At 43.7% G+C, this 24573-nt stretch overlaps 1 protein-coding gene across 2 annotated transcripts in view; it reads right to left on the bottom strand.

Moving 5' to 3' along the window:
• FBXO36 (F-box protein 36) overlaps positions 1–24573 on the bottom strand; it is a 129554-nt gene that overhangs the window by 29986 nt on the left and 74995 nt on the right. The window contains exons 3-4 of one of the 2 annotated variants that reach the window (XM_036071525.2): positions 21551–21723; positions 9619–10119 (exon numbers count right to left, since the gene is read on the bottom strand). In XM_036071525.2, the coding sequence (XP_035927418.1) occupies positions 9931–10119; positions 21551–21723 (362 nt within the window). In that variant the 3' untranslated portion in view covers positions 9619–9930. Of the gene's footprint in view, positions 1–9618; positions 10120–21550; positions 21724–24573 lie in introns of those variants that run through there. The other variant, XM_078071421.1, reaches the window with a different exon arrangement.

Below are 24573 nucleotides of genomic sequence, written 5' to 3'. Positions count from 1 at the left end.
TAAATAGAGTTTGGAAATGAATTAACAAGGAGAAACAAGGTAGAAACTAAGGGAGTCACTTCAGAAGGCTGCCAATGGAGGCAGGAAGACCAGAGGACAGAGTGGGAGCAAGGGGGGTGGTAAATGAAGAGTTAAAGAAGTTTGGAGGTTGCCAAGGAAAGAAACAGGATGGCACTGAGAAGGACAGTAGGATGAAGTGAAGTTTCTTTCCAGGAGAGATGGATGCAGATAAGGAAAGAAAACCGATAGGGATCTGTGAAGAGGAGAGCCTGAAGGTGCGGGAGAGCAAAGAGACGGGAAGGACCATGGTCCCTGCCAATGGGAAGGAGTGAGCATTGGAAATAAGGTATCATCTGCCTCTCAAGGTAGAAAGAAGAGAAGGCAGGGCCAAGGACAGGGAGATTTATTTAAAGCAGGAGAGAAACGCAGCTATGAAGTTTACACTGATAACTTAATTTCTGCAAAGGGGGAGACAAGGTTTGAAGATCCGCTGTGAGGAGTCCAGGAAGTAGATGAGACGGTAAGTGGGCTGTTAAAGGGGTGGCGGGAAGCCAGATGAGCCTGGCCGGATTCTGTGGTGCACCAAGGCAGCGCATCTGAGCATGTTCTCCCCAGCAATGCTCTGCACTCTGCTGCAGGGAAAAGGAAGTAGTCTGCCAGTCCAGCAGACACTGATGGTGGAGGGAGGAGGGCCGTCAGGTGTCATTGAGGGTGTCACTGATCACAGAGACCAGAGAGGGCGGGCTACCAAACACAGCCGGTGAAGGGCTACTGCCTGAACAGGAAGAGTAGAGAGCAGAGTCAGAGATGCTTGGAACAAGGGGTGGGTAAGGAGACATCCCTGAAAAGGGAGCCTGGCTTCACCCCAGAAATCTCAGATGGGAATGCTGCAGAAGAGCCCGCCACGTTAGCCACGTGGAAGTGTGGCTTATCGGGGCCAGAGGTCTCCAAAGTCAAAACGTTCACAAACAGTGAAGTGAGGAGAGAATGCTGATGCTAAATTAGGAAGGCTGGGAAAGAAAGGAAAACTGGGTCATGTGGAGGGTGGAGATCACTGGAAAAATTAAAGGTGCCACAAATGAACTCTATGGACCTCCAGCAATGACAAGCAGAGAGGGTTGGGTTGAGGGTCTCACATTGGCACTGGGGAGCCCCTTCCATTGTCAGGTCAAGTAGAAAAAGGGAAGAGTCTTTGGGAGGGACTGGTTCCCAAGTGGAAGAAGTGGCAGGAAGAAGAGGGGACTCAGTCTGAAAGTCCCAGTGAGCCATAATCAACTCTCCACTCAATCCCTTACTTAGTTTTCCTGAAGAGTGTGTGAGGGTTTGGAAAAAGAATTAACTCATTATTAAATGAACTTAAGGTACTTGTTTATAGGGAAAAAAGGGCAGTAATTTAATTCATCAAGAACCTAGATGGAAAAATCCTCAACAAAATATTGGCAAACCAAATCCAACAATACATTAAAAAAATCATTCACCACGATCAAGTGGGATTTATTCCCGGGATACAAGGGTGGTTCCACATTCACAAATCAGTCAGTGTGATACATTGCATCAACAAGAGAAAGGATAAAAACCATATGATCATTTCAACAGATACAAAAAAAAAAAAAAGCATTTGACAAAGTACAACATCCATTCATGATAAAAACCCTCAACAAAGTAGGTGTAGAGGGAACATACCTCAACATAATAAAGTCCATATATGAAAAACCCACAGCAAACATCATACTCAATGGGGAAAAACTGAGAGCTTTTCCCCTAAGGTCAGGAACAAGACAAGGATGTCCACTGTCACAACTTTTATTCAACATAGTACCGGAAGTCCTAGCCGAAGCGATCAGACAACAAAAAGGAATAAAAGGCATCCAAATCAGTAAGGAAGAAGTAAAACTTGCACTATTTGCAAATGACATGATACTATATTTAGAAAACCCTAAAGACTCCACCAAAAAGCTACTAGACCTGATAAATGAATTTGGTAAAGTTGCAGGATACAAAATCAATGTACAGAAATCCATTGCATTTCTATACACTACTAATGAAGCAGCAGAGAGAGAGATTAAGGAAACAGTCTTGTTTACAGCTGCATCAAAAATAATAAAATACATAGGAATAGACTTAACCAAAGAGGTGAAAAACCTATACTCTGAAAACTATAAAACAATGATGAAAGAAATTGAAGATGACACAAACAAATGGAAAGACGTTCCAAGCTCATGCACTGGAAGAACAAATATTGTTAAAATGTCTATACTATTTGACGGGGTCTTTGTCTGGTCTTGGAATCAGGGTAATGCTGGCCTCATAGAACGAGTTTGGAAGTTTTCTTTCTATTTCTATTTTTTGGAACAGCTTCAGAATAGGTATGACTTCTTCTTTAAATGTTTGATAGCGGGGCACCTGGGTGGCTCAGTGGGTTAAGTGTCTGCCTTCGGCTCAGGTCGTGATCCCAGGGTCCTGGGATCAAGCCCCGCGTCGGGCTCCCTGCTCAGTGGGGATCCTGCTTCTCCCTCTGCCTGCCACTCCCCTTGCTTGTGCTCTCTCTCTCTGTGTCAAATAAATAAATAAAATCTTTAAAAAAAAATAAATGTTTGGTAGAATTCCCCTGGGAAGCCATCTAGCCCTGGACTCTTGGTTTTTTGGGAGGTTTTTGATTACTGTTTCAATTTCCTTGCTGGCTATTGGTCTGTTCAGATTGTCTATTTCTTCTTGTTTCAGTCTTGATAGTTTATAAGTGTCCAGGAAAGCATCCATTTCTTCCAGATTGCCTAGTTTGTTGGCATACAGCTGTTGGTAATAAGTTCTAATAATTGCCTCTATTTCCCTGGTATTGGTCGTGATTTCTCCCCCCTTTCATTTATGATTTTATTAATTTGGGTCCTTTCTCTTTTTTTTTTGGATAAGTCTGGCCTGTTCATAGCAGCAATGTCTGCAATAGCCAAACTGTGGAAGGAGCTGAGATGCCCTTCAACAGACGAATGGATAGAGAAGATATGGTTCATATATACAATGGACTATTACTCAGCCATCAGAAAGGATGAATACCCACCATTTGCATCGACATGGATGGAACTGGAGGAGATTATGCTGAGTGAAATAAGTCAAGCAGAGAAAGACAATTATCATATGGTTTCACTCATATGTGGAACATAAGGTATAGTGCAGAGGACCAGAGGGGAAGGGATGGAAAACTGAATGGGAAGAAATCAGAGAGGGAGACAAACCACGAGAAACTCTGCACTCCAGGAAACAAACTGAGGGTTACAGAAGGGAGGTGGGTGGGGGGATGGGGTAACAGGGTGATGGGTATTAAGGAGGGCACGTGTGGTGATGAGCACTGAGTGTTAAACTCAAATAATGAATCATTGAACATTACATCAAAACTAATGATGTTTCATATGTTGGCTAATTGAACATAAAAAAAGCCTATATTACCCAAAGAAATCTGGAGATTTAAAGCAATTCCTATCAAAATACCAACAGCATTTTTCACAGAACTAAAACAAATAATCCTAAAATTTGTATGGAACCACAAGAGAGCCCAAATAGCCTAAGCAATCTTTTTTTTTTTAAGATTTTATTTATTTATTTGACAGAGAGAGAGAAAGCACACAAGCAGGGGGAAAGGCAGAGGGAGAAGCAGGCTCCCCACTGAGCAGGGAGCCTGACACGGGGCTCAATCCCAAGACCCTGAGATCATGACCTGAGCCGAAGACAGAGGCTTCACTGACTGAGCCACCCAGGTGCCCCTAGCCAAAGCAATCTTGAAAAAGAAAAACAAAAATAGAGGTACCACAATTCCAGACTTCAAGTTATATCACAAAGCTGTAATAATCAAAACAGTATGGTACTAGCACAAAAAATAGACACACAGATCAACAGAACAGAATAGAAAGCCCAGAAATAAACCTACAATTATATGGTCAATTAATCTTTGATGAAGGAGGCAAGAGTATACAATGGGAATAAGACAATCTCTTCTACAAATGGTGTTGGGAAAACTGGAGAGCTACATGCAAAAGAATGAAACTGGACCACTTTCTTACACTACACACAGACATAAACTCAAAATGGATTAAAGACCTAAATGTGAGACCTGAAACCATAAAAATCCTGGAAGAGGGCACAAGCAGAAATTTCTCTGACATCGGATGTAGCATCATTTTTCTAGATATGTCCCCTGAGGCAAGGGAAATAAAAGCAAAAATAAACTATTGGGACTATGTTAAAATAAAAAGCTTCTGCACAGTGAAGGAAACAACCAACAAAACTAAACAACAACCTAATGAATGGGAGAAGATATTTGCCAACAATATAGCCAATAAAGGGTTAGTATTTTAAATATATAAAGAATTTATACAACTCAACACTAAAATAAACAAGTAATCCAATGAAACAAATGGGCAGAAGGCATGAACAGACATTTCTCCAAAGACATTCAGATGGCTAACAGACACATGAACAGATGCTCAGCATCACTCATCACCAGGGAAATGCAAATCAAAACCACAATGAGGTATCACCTCACACCCGTCAGAATGGCTAAAATCAACAACACAAGAAACAACAAGTGTTGGTGAGGATGTGGAGAAAAAGGAACCTCGTGCACTATTGGTGGGAATGCAAACTGGTGCAGCCACTGTGGAAAACAGTATGGAGGTTCCTCAAAATTTAAAACTAGAACTACCCTGGGCGCCTGGGTGGCTCAGTTGGTTAAGCGACTGCCTTCGGCTCAGATCATGATCCTGGAGTCCCTGGATCGAGTCCCACATCGGGCTCCCTGCTCGGCAGGGAGTCTGCTTCTCCCTCTGACCCTCCCCCCTCTCATGTGTTCTCTCTCATTCTCTCTCTCTCAAATAAATAAATAAAATCTTAAAAAAAAAAAAAAAAACTAGAACTACCCTAAGATCCAGTAATTGCACTACTGGGTACTTACCCAAAGAATATGAAAATACTAACTCAAAGATATTCATGCCCCCCATGTTTATTGTAACATTATTTACAATAGTCAGATTATGGAAGCAGCCCAAGTGTCCATCAATAGATGAATAGATAAAGAAGATGTGGCATATTTTATATATATATATATATACATATATAATGGAATATTATTCAGCCATAAGAAAGAATGAAATCCTGCCATTTGCAACAACATGGACAGATCTAGAGAGTACAATGCTAAGCAAAATAAGCCAATCAGAGAGAGACAAATACCATATGATTTCACTCATATGTGGAATTTAAGAAACAAAATAGCAAACAAAATAGCAATCAAAGGGGAAAAAAGAAAGACAAACCAAAAAACAGACTCTTAACTATGGAGAATAATCAGATGGTTACCAGAGAGGAGGTGGAGGGGGGGATGGGAGAAATAGGTGAAGGGGATTAAGAAGACACTTACCTTGATGAGCACTGAGTAATATATAGAATTGTTGAATCACTATACTGTACACCCGAAACTAATATAACACTGTATGTTAACTGCACAGGAATTAAAATTTTAAAAATAAAAAATATAAAATAAAGGGCGCCTGGGTGGCTCAGTCAGTTAGGTGTCTGCCTTTGGCTGAGGTCATGATCCCAGAGTCCTGGGATTGAGTCCCATGTCAGGCTCCCTGCTCAGCGGGGAGTCTGCTTCTTCCTCTGCCCCTCCCCCCTGCTCGCGATCTCTCTCTCTCTCACTCTCTCTCTCAGATAAACAAATAAAATATTTTTTAATAAAAATAAATAAATAATAATAAATGAATAATTTAGTTCATCAAAAGCTTGGAATAAATTAGAATGGTCTCTTATATTGTGCTCAGGGCCTAATTAATTCAAATGACCTTGGGTAAATCCTATCACCTTTTCAAATTCCATTGGTCAAATGCAGTGTTGGCTCTGAAAGGAGAAGTGATATGTTGCACTTGTGGTTAAGAACATAGACTTTCAGGGGGCGCCTGGGTGGCTCAGTTGTTAAGCATCTGCCTTCTGCTCAGGTCATGATCCCGGGGTCCTGGGATCAAGCCCCGCATCGGGCTCCCTGCTCCGCAGGAAGCCTGCTTCTCCCTCTCCCTCTCCCCCTGCTTGTGTTCCTTCTCTCGCTGTGTCTCTCTCTGTCAAATAAATAAATAAAATCTTTAAAACAAACAAACAAAAAAGCCATAGACTTTCAGTATAGATTTAAATCTCAGCTTTACCACTTATTAGTCATGAAACCTTGGGAAAATTGTCCTCTTTGAGACTAATTTCAGCCTTGCAGGCCATATAGTCTATTGTGACTACCTAACACTGCTATTGTCATGTGCAGGTGGCCAGAGATAATACATAGACTGTGCTCCAATAACACTTTATTCCACAGACACAAGTGGCTGGTCAAATTAGGCCTATACCATAACTTATAGATCTCTGATCTATGAGACAGAAATAATAAATATCACTTACCTTCAAGGGTTGCTGTAAGAATTAAGTTGGTTACTACCTGTTTTTTGGCACCCAATAGACACTCAACAAATGGAAGCTGCTCTTCTTCTTCTTATTATTATTTTTACTATTTCTAAGGTTATTCCAACTCAGTCTGTGACCATGGATCTATGGCTGTAAGACTTTCCGGATGTGCAGAACAAATTTCACAACTGAAAATTACTTTTCTGAATGGAGATCTCTGTGGAAGGAACACAGATCTGGGAACGTAATAAACAGGAAACGTGGGAGTTCTCTGTGGCTCCTGGCCCTGAGGACTCCACATTACGAGGACAAACCACTGCTATCCCAGTGTGTGGATGATCTCGTTTCAAAATAATAAATGCGTAAAGCTAAGATAGCAATTTTCCTTTGTAAAATGACCCGATACATGGCATTATGCTTCTAACTGCCGGGGCACCTTCTTCTTTCATGTGGTGGTAGCTTGTCTACTTAGCGTTTTTAACACCCAGTTGAAGATATTCATCGTCATTTGAAAACAACTATTCAGAGTTGAAAAGCTTGGATATTGTCCCACGGTATATTATCTTAACACAAACTGAAGATAAATGTCACCCCACTAAATCTCAGAGTAAAAAACTATGCCATGCACATGTTTATGTTTCTAGTAAGGTTGTTCTATATTAGTCTTTGGCATCTTGGGAGTCAGTTTGGGGTAATTAATGAGGGCTGGTGACCATCTTGGACAGAAGCCGCTGAGAAAATAATGATAAGTGGTGGCTAGTGAGTTGTCCCTACCCCTGCTTCCCATCCTTCACTCCAATCATAATCTCTGTCTGGGGCGCCTGGCTGGCTCAGTCCCTTCAGCATCCGACTCTTGATTACAGCTCGGATCATGTTCTCAGGGTTGTGGGATCAAGCCCCATATTGGGCTCCATGCTTAGCACAGAGTCTGCTTCTCTCTCTCCCTCTTCTCCCCCTGCTCTCTCTCTCTCTGTCAAATAAATAAATAAATAAATAAAATCTTTTAAAAAATTCATAATCTCAGTCTCAGTTCTTGAGTCTACCCAGTGCACAATAGTTTGGATTCCATTATAACTGGGGTTGAATGCATGTACTATGCTAACTTGTTCAGGAAAAAAAAAGCAGTAACGGAACTTGATAGTAAGTAAAATATATTTATTTTTTTATTTTATAAATTTTCACATTTGCTGTTGTTCAGTGGTTGTTCTTACAAAACTAAACATATAAATCATCAGAAAATATCAGCATTTTGCTTTTACTATTACAAGGGTAAATGAGAACAGAGTAGAAACACTTTTGACTTAAAAGATGGGAAAGGATAAGATTATAAATGCTGTGGCATTTCACTCTGAAATGGTATGTCACACACAGAGCAGAGTAATTCGTCCACATGAAAGCTGTCTGTGGAGGCAGAGAGGTACTGCTATCTTCATCCGATGGGATCGCCACGTGGGATCTAACATGGAAAATGAGGCTGAAGAAGAGGGGCAAAATGTTTCAACCGCTGAGGATACCAGTCCCCCACAGGATTTTAGGTTGGTGGTATTCGTTTGTTTTTATTTTTCTTTTGGACCAAAAAAAATTATAATCGGGTAATAAGGCACCCAAATTATTAGGGCTAATAATCACTGGAATAATAATAACCTGTGCTGTTTTAACTATTATCAGCAATAGCCAACATATCAATAACTCATTTTTCATTGTTATTTACCGTTAGCATCTATCTTTATATTATAATATTTTCCGTAGATAGTAAGAGTTTTCAAATGGCCATGTTTGTGTTCTTACTGATTCATGTTGAATCTAGAACGTCTTGTCTGCCCATAAGCTTTCAGAGTCTCGGTTAGTTGATTAAACAGGACATATGAAATGCTTAAGCTGTTGACATATTTGCATCGATGTTACGAAGGAGCTGTGACTTCATATTTATGCAGTTATGTTGTGTACCAAACCGTGCATACACACAGTCGTTGTGCACACAAGGTATTAATCGATGTTCTGGCCCTGAGTGAAGTTGGGGACTTTGGGGAGAAACAAGGCTGCAGGATCTGTGCAGAAGTGCGTGCCCCCCCCCGGCCTGCTGGCGGTCACCTGCATCACCCTGGTGGAGGCCCTCCTGGGTGGCGAAGGCAGCCCGGCTCTCTCACCAATTAAACCTTTGCTCTTTGCTTGGACTACAGCCAGACACAACTCTGACAAGCTCCTCATCTGCCTGGAAGCCGACTGCGCTCGATTTCACAGATGTCGCTGGAAATATATGACTGAGTTTTAAGGGGGTGAGTTTTAAGGGATGGGGGTTGAAACCTGGTTTGATACGAACACAGGTTTAGTAAAAAAGATCCCTGAAGTCGTGGCTCCAAGCCATTCAGTAGGACTTGAGTGGGGAGATCAGCCCATGTCAGAGGCCTCAAGATAACACAGGAAATTCCTCCGCACGGGGAGCAGGTGGGGCATATATTATTTCTTCCAGGCACTGAAGTGCAGGTTGCAGGGAAAGAAGAAATGGCATAAGGTGATGGGAGGTTGACAGCTACTTTTTTCTGTAGCCTAAAAGGAGTCATCAGATGATTTGCTGCTTTGAGTGTCATGGGTGGGGGGAGTACTTTATCCTCAGGAAAGCTTGGGAAGAAAACAATTTGTAAATTACCCATTCAGGGAGACAGAGTTTCCTCCCCTCAAACTGTACTGTTTTTACCCCTCTTCCAAGTTAATAGACTACAAACCGCACTTGGGTTTTCACTCAGTTAACCCACAGCTTGAGATCTTAAAAATCCTTGGGGTAGAAGGGGTAGCTTTCCACATTCCTGGGGGGACGGGAAATTGGGGCAGCATCCCCCTAAGGAAAGTTGATAGACTTATTTGGCAATGTGAAGTCCGGGGAAGCTGGACTCTGGAGAGGCTCTGTGAGCCCAGCAGTGGACTTGGCTCCAGCCACACCCCAGGGCCAGATCCGAGGCTGTCCACGTGCAGGGACGGAGCCTGGCATCCAGGGGCCACATGACAGGGCCCTGAGTTCGAATGTAGGGGAAGAGCGCTGGGAAGGCGGCCGTGCCCACCAGGCTGCCTCCCGTGGCCCCTGCCCCTCGCTGATTCCCGTGGGGACGCGGAGCCCCCTCTATCAGGCCAAAATTCAGAAGCGCAAGTAATCCTTTCAAATGCCTAGAGCAAAACAGATAAGGACTAAAAACCTGCGAATAACCATTTATTGTTTGTTTCTGCACAGCGGAAGCCTCTCTTTCTTACGGGTGTCACGGGCTCTCTGTCCCGCAGCCCTGTGCTGGGGCCACGAACCGGCCCCTCCAACAGGCGGACCGTGGTTAAGCGAGGCCCCGCCTAGTCGGGTGGGCCGCAGGGGTGTGCAAACCCGGTGTGCTTTTCCGATGGCTCCTTGAATCACCAAGTTCAAATCTGAGTTCGTAGTCGAAGGAAACGGGAGAGATTGGGACACGGAAGGGAACTACACCCAGGCCTCGACTCCCCTGCAGGTGAGAAAATGTGTCCCTAAAATTTACTGTTTATCTGGCTCCCTTGTCTCTGTCTCCTCTTGCGGAGCTGCCGCTGAAGCTGCAGCTTGTTGGTGAAGAACATCTGCCTCCAGCCCATGTCCTTGGCCAGGGCCCGCATGGCCGGCGTGATGGTGTCACAGGCCGCCTGGACGACCTTCTCCCACAGCTCGTCAGACATGCACAGCTACGGGCGGGAAGAGCCAGGGGTCGTTACGTCAGACACGGTTAAGTACCAGGCATCTACTCACTCGCAGCATCACCGCCCAGTTCCCGTGGCCTGTAGGCAGCGGGGGAGACGCGATGTGCGCATGTGCACCACGACCCTCTCCTCCCGGGGGAGAGACGCGGGCACGAGCGGCGGGAGGGCAGAGCAATCCTGGATTCATGGCATAAACCAAGGCCCGATCTCACTGAAGGCGAAAAAGGCAAGATAGCTATAAATAGTACATATACAACATTGGGTTGGTTTTTTTTTTATTTTTAAGATTTTATTTATTTATTTGTCAGAGAGAGAGAGAGCACACAAGCAGGGGAAGCTGCAGGCAGAGGGAGAAGCAGGCTTCCCCGGAGCAGGGAGCCCGAGGCGGGACTCGATCCCAGGACCCTGGGATCATGCCCTGAGCCAAAGGCAGACGTTTAACCGACTGAGCCACCCAGGTGCCCCATATACAACATTATACGGTTAATTTATATATGCATTATATTGTTCATTTCCAATGAACCACCTAACAGAGGCTGACAACAGTGTGGTCGACCGACCTTCCACCCAGGGCTGCAGTAGCTTCTCAGGTGGGAGCGTTGCTAACTCCTGCTAGGCTTGCCTCCATTTTATTTTATTTTATTTTTACTATTTTTTTTTAAAGTGGGCTCCACGTGGGGCTTGAACTCTCAACCCTGCGATCAGGACCTGAGCTGAAACCAAGAGTCGGTCACTTAACTGACTGCACCACCCAGGCGCCCCCTGACTTCCCTTTCATCAGTTCCATTCAGTGGTCATTATTCGTGAAAATCCAGAAGTGGAAAGACGTAGGCATGGTGGGCAAGCAAGAAGGAGCCCAGAGTCCCTTTAAACCCCTAGTGCCCGAGCATGCTGGCCTGGCTCCTCCCTTCTGCTCGAGCCCCTCTCAGACATGCCCCAGCTGTCTGAACCCCCACAAAATCTTCTCTTACAAGGAGGCAAAGAAAAGCAAGAAGCCTGTGGACCCCTCAAAGATCAATAACTCATGGAGCAACGGCTAAGGGCAAGAAGTTTTGTGTTCAGGACCGCATTTATTTATGTATGTCTATTTATTTCATAAATTATTTATTACAGTCAAATAATCCGAAGCAATCTCATATGGGATACAATGATGGAAGGGAAGGCATTCAGTCAATTTACACACAATGTTGCTGAAGAACCATGGTGTGCAAGGAAGGCAGATCCATGTCTAGAATAGGGCCAGAATCTGGGAAGGACAAATTGCTGCTTCCTCCATGATGAAAAGTCTGGTGTTACTCACCTGCCACCAAGTTACTGACTGGACCCCCTGGAGTACAGCCTTTATTGGGGGCTCAGTATTACCCTCTCCTGTGGCAGTAGCCGGATTTATCTTGATAGGAGGAGGCTACTGTTGAGGCCCCGCACAGGCCCCATCTTTGCCACGGGCCATTTTGTTTATGAGCCCAGCAAACAGGAGGGTGGCTGGGGCAACACGCTGACTGACATTCACAGAGCAGAGCATTTTACCCATCTAATTACTGAAAACCTCCTCTGCATTAAGTGCCTTTTGCTGAGCAGTCACATGGGACACAAATATTGTTATCCTCTAGCTTATGCTGAGAAGTCCATCCAAATACCTCTTCCCTAGGAATCATCACTGATCTCCAAATCTGGTTCTTTTCAAGACTTTGACCATCTAGCCCAAACAGTAGCCTTTGCCCAGGAGAAATCCAAAAGCAGAACAGTTTTCCTACAAACAAATTCTTGTCTTTACCCTAAGGCCCTGGGGGACAAGCTGTACTTTTCCTCAGGAGGCGTGCTGCAGGTCTCAGCAAGGACCCAGACAGCCCCCCCCACCCCGCCCCCCGCCATGTAGGCTGCAGACATTTAGAGCATCATCGAATCTGCTGGCTCCTGAGAAGCCAGTGGAACGGCTGCTTACAACACAATCCGGACCAGCGGCTGCACCCCACTTATCCCTGGCGGCTTTAGGGCTACGTGGAGAAGCACACTCAAATTGTGTATGTACCTTGAAAACTAAAAAAGATCCACAAAGATCCATGGCCGCTTTCTTACGGTAAGAAGTAAATCTAAGGCGCGGGATCTTAGGTAATTTATTGAGATGGCAGGCCTCTCAATTTTTGTGCAGTTCGTCTCCACCTCCTTGGCATACACATATCTTGCCCGAGCATCCAAGGTATCTGCTACCTCCTGCTCATCAGCATGATGTCATCAACGTTGAGCAGCACATAGGAAGGTGACAGGATCAATAGATCTGTGATATATGACCCACAGCCAGAGAACCAACATAATCCTGATGCAAAATGAAGAAGGTATACTGTCATCCCCATCAGGGGAAAGCAAATCTACTGCGGTGCTCTTAGTGGAAAGTCCAGGAAGACATGAGGATGGTGTGTGACAGGGTGGTGGCAAGGGAGGAGGTGAGAGATGGCCAGACTGTAGGTATATTTTGAAGGCGGATCTCCTAAGACTTGTGAATGAATTAGATGAGAAGTAAGAAGAAAGGGAAGAATTAATGATGAGCTTTTTGGCTTGAGCAGCTGGGTGAATGGTGTTGCCAATGACTGAGAAAATAAGACTGTGGGAGAAGCAGAATTGGTCAATAGGTATGTGGCCGGGGGAGCGGGGGGAATATCAAGAGGTCTGGTTTTGACACATTAAATCTGCGATGTCTATACTACATGTAGGTGGAAGTGTTGAGCATGCAATTAGACTTAAAAGTAAGGAGTTCAAGGGGGCAACCTGGCCTGGAAACATATGTTTGAAAATTATCAGTGTGTAAATACTGTTTAAAGCTCTGGGATTAGATGCTGTCACGTAGGTGTGACTATAGAGAGAGAAAAGGCCCAGGGAAGAGCTCTAGGACATTCCAACAAGAAAGCAGTCAGAACGTACTGCATGGAGCACTGGGTGTTATACAAAAACAATGAATAGTGGATCATTACATCAAAAACTAATGATGTATTGTATGGTGACTAATATAACATAATAAAATAAAATTAAAAAAAAAAAAAGAAAGAAAGAAAGCAGTCAGAAAATAAAAAAAGTTTCCAGCAAGGGAGACTGAGAATAAGGAAGAAAACCCAGATGGAAATCCAAGGTCTCAAAGGCTGCTGAAAAGACAGGAATGTAAAACTGGTGTTTTCGCAAGATTGTGTGCAAATGGCAACCTTAACAAGAGGTTTTGATGGCCCAGTGGGGACTGAATGCCTGGCTAGCGTTGAGCCCAGGAAAGGACGGGAGAAGAGGAAGTGGATACAGCAAGTACAGTCACTCTTTTGAGGGAACTTTGCTTGGAGAGCAGAATGGGGAATCAGGTCAAGGCTTTTTTTGTTTTGTTTTTAAATTTATGTGCTGATGGAAATGATCCAGTAGAGAGGGTAAAACTAGTGACAGGGACAGCTGCATGAGCAAAGTAGCGGAACAGAGGAGCTGAAATGCACAGGTGGAAGTGTGACCGTGGATAATGAGGAGGAGAACTCCTTACTGGGACAGGAAGTTCACGGGGTCGATGGGCAGAGGGATGAGGCGCCGGTAGAAGAGGGGAAGGGACAATGGGGCAGTCCTCTGGTGACTGCTTCGGAATCCTCCGTGAAATGAGGCCACAACATCAACTAAGAGTGAGGAAGAGGGAGACTTCAGGAGAGAGAAGAGAGTGTAACATGGACATCTTGGAAGGCAAAAGAGAGTAAGGAACTCTGTTTCTAAGACAAAAGGTATTTTATGTATAATGCTGTCTTTGGTTCTGAGTCGGTTCTTAATGCCAGACACATGGTCAAAAAATATGGTCCCAAGAAACACGGAGAAAGAGGAGAAGTGAAAGGATGAAGGTCTCTTGTTTCTAATGTTGAAGATGTGAAAGCAGGGCACTGTGTTCGAGACGGCACACTATTACGGTCCTGCCTACGGATATATGGAGCTGACGTGTGCCCTGCTCCGTTCTGGATATCCGGTTTGTCACAGGGCCAGCGGTACGCAGCAAATATTGCATCTGTTCCCCTCCCCCTGCCATTTCCCGGCCCTCTGCAGTCAGGGGGGCTGCAAAAGTAGTTCTGGTCGAAGGGCTAGGAGTAGAAGTGCTACATCCAAACCCAGGACGTGAACCTCCAGCTGTCTCTTCCCTGCCACAGTGTCTGAGGAGACCGCGCATTCCAGATGGTGCAGTACAAGATGGCGGCATCTCCGGTCCCAGATGGTCCCCTGAGCATCCAGCCCTGGCCAGCGAGAGGTCAGGAGAGCAGTAGCCTTCACCCCCTAACCTGTGGGCTTAGACATAGTATGAGTAGCACCACATCGAAGGGTTGATGTCCCGAACGTTTCAGAGAGCATGGTGAGTGGGGAAGCCCAGTGGCCTCCCTTGTCTCTGGGAGGAAGGCCTAAGCGATTACCACGAAGCCCCCTCCCCCAACACACACAGTGTAATGTGTGTGTAACCGGAGCTGGTGTCTGCTCCGGCCCTGGACACAGCCCTGCTCTGCCTGTTGCCACGGCCATCTCTACCTGTCCCTCACAAGCTGCACCCCACCCTGAGTACCAGGATTGGAATCCAACCCAGCATTCAACAGCTGTCTGAAGGGGAAGCGTGGGTGCCCCTGATTTCTGTCCACCGACCGTGGGCCACCATTTCAGCCCACCTGGCCCACAGCCCGCCACCTACTTCCCTCCCTGCCCCCAGCCCCAGGCAGCCAAGCATTCCCACTAGCACCCCCCGCCCCCGGGGCCTGGCCTTGGCTCTGTCCTGCCTTGCTCCCCTGCATCCTAACTTCCTTCTGGGGAGGGGGGAAACATGTCAGCATCACCTCTATTTCAGGACACCATTACATTCAATTTTGAGCAGAAAGCAGCCAGGACTTTTTACTTTTGCACTTTCCCATATTTTTATGCTACTCTAAAAGTACTCTAATAAGGGAAAAGAAGGAATTACAAATAGAAATGAGTAGTCTAAGAAGGCATAATCATTTAAGATCCTTTCTGCAGAAATATCAAAGCAAAAAGTATTACACATTCACATAATGGATACTATGACACAGCAACACTGAGTCTTCCGATATTGACAGCCCACCAAACATTCTGATATCAATCAAATCATTTGTTATCTTCAACAGTCCTTCAAGGTCTAATTTCTCTGCTCGGATCACAACATATTCTAAATATAAGCAACAAAGGGAAACTCTTTGAAAATGTCTTAATATTGAAAAATTAAACGGATCTTCCGATCCTCCTTTAAAAGATTTGAACTCTAACACCAGAGTAGACGGCTACCCCATTACCGGCACGATACATTTCAGGATATCAGTGTGTCTCCTATAATGAAGATGACTGAAGAAAACTATGAGATTTAGAGGGAAAGAAAAAAATTCTCAAAAGAGAGCTGAAATTTCCACCAGTGTAACTTCATTTGTGACTCATATTTTATACTGGAAATATTTACAGTTTGTTTTACATTATAAATTGGTCTACATAATACCCCCATTTAAGATGCCCAGACCCTGGGGCTCTTTGCTTGGTAGATGCCAGGCTGAGAAACACAAGGTGTGCATCCTGACTGGTTCCAGTTACTTGATCCCAGGCACAGCTAATCGTGGATTTAGCTCCCCCTCGTGGTGGTGCATGAACTTAACACACATGATGCTATTTAAAAGTTTAAAGGGATCCTAGGGCTTATCCACTAAAGACCTCTCCTTTTACAAATGGGGAAATTAAGGGTCTGAAAGAACATGGGTGGGGCGCCTGGGTGGCTCAGTCCGTTGGGCATATGCTTTCAGTTCGGGTCATGATCTCGGGGTCCTGGGATCGAGCCCCTTGTCAGACTCCCTGCTCAGTGGGGAGTCTGCTTCTCCCTCTCCCTCTTCTTCTGTGCTCTCTCTCAAATAAATAAAAAAATCTTAAAAAAAAAAAAAAAGAATATGAGTGCTGCCCAAGGCTCCTAGTGGGTAGTGGCTGATCGAAGAACAGAACTCTGTCTTCGTCTGATTTAAACACCTCCCAATACCTGTACACAGTAAAGGTAGAAAAACACCCCCCCCACCACCACCACCCCCAAGCTTCCAGCCTTTTAGAATCTCTTGAGACCTTTTATCTGTACCATTTTAGTATCAAATTCTTGGGCAGGATTCAGAATTGGGTTGCTATAAATACAAGCAAACACATCAAGAGCAGAGATGCTGGATCCACCTCAGACCTGCCCACCTACCAGGGTGTGGGCCTCGAATCTCTATTTTCACCTGCTCCCCAGGTGCTTCTCCTACTTGGCCAGTCTTGGGAATCATGGTCATAGGGAGTTTGTAGCTGTTCCTGAGTCATGACCAAGATGAATATGTTTATATACCAGTCACTATAGTCTTGCCCTGTCTGGGCTTCAGCCTTTCGACTAGCTGCAGAGGTTCTTCGGGTCTACTCGGCTGTAGTTTGCTGAAAAAGGATAGCATCAGGGCCTGGTGCCACCTGGGCCAAGCCAGCGGGCCCCCAAGCAGGTTCCCTCCTAGCAGCATTACCAGGCAGGAGTTTGCAGCAATCCCAGGGCTGGCCCTCAGGCTGCCTTTCTCGTATACCATGACATGGGATTCACCTTTCAGGGGTGTGCTCATATTAGCCAAGCTCCCAGAGGATGCCTCTTTGTTGTTCACCCTGAGAAATACAACCACCCAGCAACCAGGTTTTCAGGTGCTCATCCATGGAGGCTCTGTGATTGGGTCAACATGGAATCAGAGCAAGAGCAGATGGTGGGAGTTAAAAGAAGTGGGTCGAGGGCGCCTGGGTGGCTCAGTCAATTAAGCGTCTGCGTTCAGCTCAGGTCATGATCCCAGGGTCCTGGAATCGAGCCCCATGTCGGGCTCCCTGCTCCACAGGGAGTCTGCTTCTCCCTCTCCTTCTGCCCCTCCCCCTGCCTGTATATTCTTTCTCTCCCCCAAATAAATAAATAAAATCTTAAAAAAAAAAAAAAGAGGTGGGTCAGAAGCAGGACATTCCTGGGGAAGGTAAGAATATAAGCAAATGCCAAAGGCCCAAGAGAGCCTACCCAGCACATGAGAGATGTCCAGGAGAAAAGCCAGCAGAAAATCCTGGAAACAAAGATGGGTCAGGAAGTGAAAGGCCCGAAACAGGCTCTTTAGATGTGACAGTGAAGGGGTTACTGTGAATGAGGCCAGGGATATTTAGTTATATTTCTGAGGCATGGACAGAGAGGGGAAAAGGGAGATGAGGTAGGCTGAGAGTAGACTAGTGGCTTTGGGAATTTAGGATGCCATAAGACCAGTGAAATTTTTAGAAATCCAACAAAACAAAAATTAAGAACCAAAATAAGGTTACTAACTTTTTAATTTTTCCAAGTAAGGATAATTTGTTAAAATGATCATGTTTTACCATTATTTCATAAAAGAAGGGACATTTTGGGGTGCCTGGGTGGCTCAGTCAGTTAAGCATCTGTCTTCGGCTCAGGTCATGATCCTGGAGTCCAGATTAAGTCCTGCATCAGGCTCCCTCCTCATCAGGGAGTCTGCTTCTCTCTCTGCCCCTCACCCTGCTCTCGTGCTCTCTCTCATTCTCTCGCTCTCTAATAAATAAATAAGATCTTAAAAAAAAAAAAAGGACATTTTAAATCTCCAAAATAGGAAGGCCTAACCTCCAATAAAGGATGATCATTTAGGCTGGCTCAGTCGGTAGAGCACGAGACCCTCAATCACAGGGTCGTGAGTTCAAGCCCCACATTGGACGTGGAGCCTACTATTAAAAAAAAAAAAAAAGATGATCATTTAAATGGAATAAATTTGGCTTGATAACAAACTCTTTATATCTCATTTACTTACTGTTCTCATTTCATCATGGATTATAAAATCTTGCTCCCATTGATGATGCTAGAGGGTGAACTGCCCTGTAAACTTTTGTTTTGTTTTGTTTTGTTTTGTTTTGTTTTCCCAAGGAGAAAAGGAAAGAGATTGGCTGCAAATAGAGTCAAGAGTTTTTGGGTTCTTAAGGATGAGGCTGATTTGAGAAAATTTCCAAGAGGAAAAAACAAATGAAAGAAAGATTTAAAAATAGTAACCAAATGCAATATAGTATCCCAGACTGGATCCTGAAACAGCAAAAGGACATTAGTGGAAAAACTGATGAACTACGAATAAAGTCTGTGGCTTAGTTAATAGTATTATATCAGTATTAATTGCTGAGTTTTGATAAATGTCCCTGGTTATTTAAGATGTTGGTGTTAGGGAAAGCTTATGAAGGGTATATGCAAACTGTATTATCTTTGCAACACTTACAAATCTAAAATTATTTGTAGGGGCACCTGGATGGCTCAGTCAGTGAAGCATCTGCCTTCGGCTCATGATCTCAGGTCCTTGGGTTCGAGCCCCTCGTTGGGCTCAGTGGGGAGTCTGCTTCTCCCTCTGCCTCTGCCGTTACCCCATCCCCTTGTTCTCTCTCTCTCTCAAATAAATAAGTAAAACCTTTTTAAAAAAATAAAATAAAATTATTTATAAACGAAAAGGTTTTTAGGGCCCCTTGGGTGGCTCTGACTCTTGATCTCAGCTCAGGTCTTGATCTCAGGGTCGTGAGTTCAAGCCTCAAGTTGGGCTCCACACAAGATGTGGAGCCTACTAAAAAAAAAAAAAAGGTTTTTAAAAATAATAACAACACATATCTTCTCCCATTCTGTCGGTGATAGACATTGGGGAGTGTATGTGTTATGGTGAGCGCTGTGAATTATGTAAGGCTGTTGAATCACAGACCTGTACCTCTGAAACAAATAATACATTGTATGTTAAAAAAAAAAAAAAGAAGAAGAAGATAGCAGGAAGGGAAGAATGAAGGGGGGGGAATCGGAGGGGGAGACGAACCATGAGAGATGATGGGACTCTGAGAAACAAACTGAAGGTTCTAGAGGGGAGGGAGTTGGGGGGATGGGTTAGCCTGGTGATGGGTATTAAAGAGGGCACATACTGAATGGAGCACTGGGTGTTATACGCAAACAAAGAATCATGGAACACTACATCAAAAACTAATGATGTAATGTATGGTGATTAACATAACATAATAATAAAAAAATAAATTTTAAAAAAAGAAAAAAAAAACAATAACAACACAGAGGAGAAAGGAGATAAGTGGCAGACTAAAGTCCCTTGGGTCAGACCTTGGAGCCAGGTGGCAGGCGGCGCTGCCCTGCAGAGGAGAGGAACACCTCCCTCCCTGAGGTCAGAGGAAAGGATTAGAGATGGTCACAAATAATTTGCTAATAAATTTGCCTGCAGAAATTTGAAATGGAAGCTTTTTTCTTTTCATTAATAAGGTAGTAAATAGCAGGACAAAGCAGAAAATAATGTATAAATGCAGGTGAAAACTAAGTAAATGGTATGCAGGTAAAATGTAGACTGAAGACAGAAATGAGTGGTTACTATTACGTGGAGAGAAAAAGGAAGCAGCGCTGGACCATTCTCCATCTTCAAAAAATTCTGCTCTGCAAGGATACTGAGAGCTGAAATCAGCAACCTAGAAAAGGCTTACTTTAGAGCAGCAGGTAAAGTACGGAGGATATTTCCAAGACAGCATTGAAATAATGGCAGGACGCTAAGAGGGAGTCATCAAGAGGAGAAGGGAGCAACACCTGGAGAGAAGACAGTTGCTCAGTGTAAGGAATAAATTGCACAGGACACTGCAGTTGCTGCCATTCTCTGTCAAATCCTTCCATTTCGTTTTGGGAACAAGCGCAGGCCCTAGCAGAAGCTTTCAATAGATCCCCACTAGTATATTCATGTATTTAAAATTCTTTTTCATTGAAAGTATGAATAATCAGCTTCTTATCAGCAGCAAATCTTAACTTTAATACATATTTTAATGGCAAAAAAATGTACAGTGATTACTCATAATACTTGCTTCTGGCTCTCCATTTTTAGGGGGAAAACCAAGTAAAAACATATGGTTTTATCCTCAAAGATATGAAATAATATAGATTATATTATTTTAAATTAATATATATCAAGAAATGTGATGGCATTATTGTGAAAAAAATGTTGACTTTTTAGATAATAAGATTATGAATTGGGGCGCCTGGCTGGCTCAGTCGGTAGAGCATGCGACTCTTGATCTCAGGGGTCCTGAGTTCAAGCCCCACAATGGGTGTGGAGCCTACTTAAAAATAAATAAATAAATATAAATAAAAAGAAATGGGTGAATACTGTCTTCTTTTCTTTAAAGATTTATTTATTTATTTTTAGAGAGAGATAGATCTCACGTGTGTTGGGGGGGGAGCAGCAGAGGGAGAGGGAGAGAGAGAACCTCAAGCAGACTTTGCACTGAGGGCAGAGCCCAGTGCAGGGCTCAATCTCATGACCCCGAGGATCACGACCTGTGCTAAAACCAAGAGTCAGATGCTTAACTGACTGTGCCACCCAGGGGCCTCATGAATACTGTCTTTAAAGGAAAAAAAAGATTATGATTAAAATCATCTTGGGAAATATTGCATGCTCTTTTATAAATGGACATTGCCCCAGTATATTACAACTAAATACCGGGCTAGGTTTCTTCTGTTTCAAACAAACTCTAACTCTGATTAACTTAAGCCAAAAAAGGATTTAATGCAAGTGTGTTTAGGAATAACTAAAGGGGCAGGAACCAAGGCACCTTCCAGGATGCAGGGAGAGGAACCAATAATGGTTGCTGCAAGACCCTGACACTGGGTGAAATCAGCACCAAGTGTGTCTTCCGATGGCATCATTCTGCTGAGGATTCAAAGTAGTGAGAGAGAGTCCATTTCGTCAGCCTGGGGCATGGAGGACAGGGCACTAAGATGAACAATTCCCCAAAACCACCCACATTGTGAATAGATAATTCTGCAAAGGGCTGTTAACGGAAGAAAGGGAGATGGATAGAAGACTCACTACTCACTGTCTTCTTTCATGTGGCCATGCCTCTGCCCGAACTGTTGCCTGGACTTAGAATGCCCCTTGACCTGAAATGCCCCTAGTCTTCCAGACCACCTGGTGAGCTCTTATTTTCCCTTGAAACCCCAGATAAAGTAATCCCTTCTGTGAAGCCTGGCGGAGGAAATCACTTTGTACTGTCTTTGTACCTCATGCACACATCCCTTGTTGAACTGCTCATATTATATTGTAATAATCTGTATCTGTTAGGGTCTCTCCTATTAGACTGTAAGTTTCTTGAGGGCAGGAATAATGTCTTTTCGTGTCTGCTACCTCTATGCCTAAAACAGGGCTCATGATAAAGTAAGTATTCAACAAATGCTTGCTGAAATGAATGCAAACAATAAACCACTGTGTGAAAGCAAGCAAGAAAGCAAGAAAGAAAGAAAGCAAGAAAGCAAGAAAGCAAGAAAGAAAGAAAGAAAAGACTTTGAGGAAGCACAAGAAAAAACCTGCATAGACATAAAATAATTATCTGTTACCTGTGCAAATCTGCGTGATGTTTGAGAAAGCCTGGCAATATCTTCAAGATCCAGATAAGAAATGATATTCAGGAGCAAATTGTCTGAGAGCCGTTCAAGGAAGTCAAATTTACCTTCACATAAATTGAAGACATAGTCTAATATTCTTGCGCCAAATATTAAGGCAATTTGAACTGTAATTCAAAGAAACCAACAAACCAACAAGGTTATCATGTGCACTCAGGTAAAAACCATGATCTTTATCAGTTAAGACGTGCTATAGGGCATTCTTCCCCGGGGAGTAATGCTGGATTCTGCTGAGTTATTCCCACCTTCACCAAGCTGCCTTTGGGACCAGTGACATACATTTGTGAGACATTTGTTTCCAAGTGCCGTCACTGCCATGAGATCGGCACCTTTGAGGGACACTCACTGTTTAACGCAGTGATGAACTACATCCCCTTGATCTCATCAGCACCAAATCCCAGTCCAGACAACTGACTTCTCAGTTCTCAGCTCCATCCTCACCGTCACCCCTGAATGGGCAAAGATGCTAGTCCATGTGGGTTTTCTACTATCCTTCCTCTCCCCAGATTAGTCTGAAACATATTAGTATCTCTTAATTTTAGTTGTTTTTTTTTTCATTGTTATACGTTTTCTCCACCAAACTTTCTTCTTTCCTCTTTACCTTCTTTCTTTCTTTTTTAAAGATTTTATTTATTTATTTGATAGAGCACAAGCAGGGGGAGGGCCGGCAGAGGCAGAGGGAGAAGCAGGCCCCCTGCTGAGCAGGGAGCCCGATGCGGGGCTCGATCCCGGGGTCCCGGGATCATGACCTGAGCCGAAGGCAGTTGCTTAACCAACTGAGCCACCCAGGTGCCCCTCTTTACCTTCTTTCATCCCTATCTTTACATAATGGGAAAAAAAATAGAAAGAGGCAAAGAGGAAAACAAGTGGATATTTCATGAGAATCGTGTTAACTTTTTGCCTAATATTTTGTACAATTTTTCAGCATTTCCAAATTAGAAAATAGTTCAAAAAGAATCAACCAATTATAATGGTCTATCTAAACATGTGCAATGCAAGAAAGTAATAGTTTATTTCTTTTTTTAACCCAGTTTCCTAAAAAAAAAAACAAACAAGAAATGGCTAATAAGTAGGAAAACATGTGTGGAAGGATACATATTCAAATTTTAACAGTGGTTAAATCTGGGCAGTGACTTTCATTTTCTTCCTTTTGTTCATCTGTATTTTCTCATTTTTCTACAATATACCTATATTACCAGTGTAATTTTTTTAAATCTAGGAAGGAAGGAGGAAAGGAAGGAAGGAAGAGAGGGAAGGAAGGAGGGAGGGAGGGAGGGAGGAAAAGGGGAACGGAGGGAGCGAGGGAGGGTCGAAAGAAGGAAGGGAAGCCTGCTACCTCCTCATACAAGAGAGGAAGACAGGGTAATAATGGAGTAAGCATGTGGATTCCAGTGATCCCAAAGCTGGGGACTTTCTTGGTTTCTTGAAGCTCATTTTTTTTTCCCTTCTGATTCTGAAAGCACCACTATAACTAGTCTTTCTAGAGGCCTGTTCTTAGACAAGAGAGAGCTCTCTACTCTACAGGGACTAAATACCCAAGATTTGGGGACCACCTTCCTTCCTCAGCCTGAGCATTCCTTCTGGAGCAAGTAGGATGGAACTGTCAGGAACCCTGGGCTCCATGCAGAAGTCAGTAGAACCGAGATTTGACTGGTTGATGGGTCTCTGATTTCAGAATGGATGTAAGGTGAGGGCCATCTTTATGTCAAACTCTAACTATGCAATGTAGAAGAGCCAGGTATATAAGATTGCTCTCCAAAATGGGTTAGTCCAGCATTCCAAAGCCATTAAGGGTTTTAGTGGCTTCTGAATTCCAAGAGCTTCCAATTCAAAGCACTTTTAAAGTCCAAGGGCTTTCCAGAGGGAAAAATACCCTTGTCAAAAGTTTAACTCTAAAGGATAGGTTTGGTGGAGGGACGCCTGGGTGGCTCCGTTGGTTAAGCGTTTGCCTTCGGCTCAGGTCATGCCCACATTGGGTTCCTTCCTCAGTGGGGAGCCTGCTTCTCCCTCTGCTGCTCCCCTTGCTTGTGCTAACTCTCTCTCTCTGACAAATAAATAAATAAAATCTTTTAAAAATATAAATAAATAAATAAATAAATAAATAAATAAATAAAGGTTTCGTGGAGAATGCCCAGCCTACCAGCAGAATAAGAAGAAAAAGCAGTACTTAGTTAATGGAGGGAGAAAAAAAGCCCTTAGTATAATAAAACATCCCTTAATATAATTGGAGATGTTTGTTCGTTTTTAAATGCCAGGAAAACATGCTCAATGAATCCTCAGATGTACTTTATGAAGCCTCTACCAATAAAGTCCTTAAAGTGTAAAAATTATAAAAGGACATACACACCTAGGGATGTAATGCGACAGTTTCAAAGTGTATGGGCATTGGGGTATTTAGAAAAATATTTTTGTTTATTTGTATTTTTTATGTAACCAACATGTATTTCTTTTGAAATAAGAAACAAAAAAGTTAAAACAAAATCCATTCTGAAAAGTAAAATCACTGCCTTCGTGTTGGACTATGTGTCCACCAACCTCCAAGATGGGTCCACAGATTCTCTTCTCCTGGATTTATTTTTCTGTGTTTCCATCCCACACTGAGTTAGGCCTGATCTATGTAACCAATAGGATATTGTATGAATGACATTCCAGTCTTGGTCATAAAAGGCAGTGGGGATTCTGCCTTGCTGCTGCGTCTTGGATCACTCACCCCGGGAGAAGTCAACTGCCATACGCTGACAATGTGGCACCACTCTGGAGAGGTTCACGGGGGGAGAGATTGAAGCCTCCTTCCCGGCTACAACTGCCACTTGTTTGTCATCCATGTATGTGAGTCATCATGAAATTGGAGTCTCCAGATGACTGAGGCTCCATGCAGCACCATACAAGACCCAACTACCGAGCTAAGCTGCTCCCAAATTCCAGACCCACAGAAACCATTTGAATTAATAAACATT

Source organism: Halichoerus grypus, chromosome 4 (assembly GCF_964656455.1).
Source record: "Halichoerus grypus chromosome 4, mHalGry1.hap1.1, whole genome shotgun sequence".
NCBI classification, from domain to species: domain Eukaryota; kingdom Metazoa; phylum Chordata; class Mammalia; order Carnivora; family Phocidae; genus Halichoerus; species Halichoerus grypus.
Note: the sequence above shows the minus strand (reverse complement) of the source record. Positions and strands in the feature narration are given on the sequence as shown.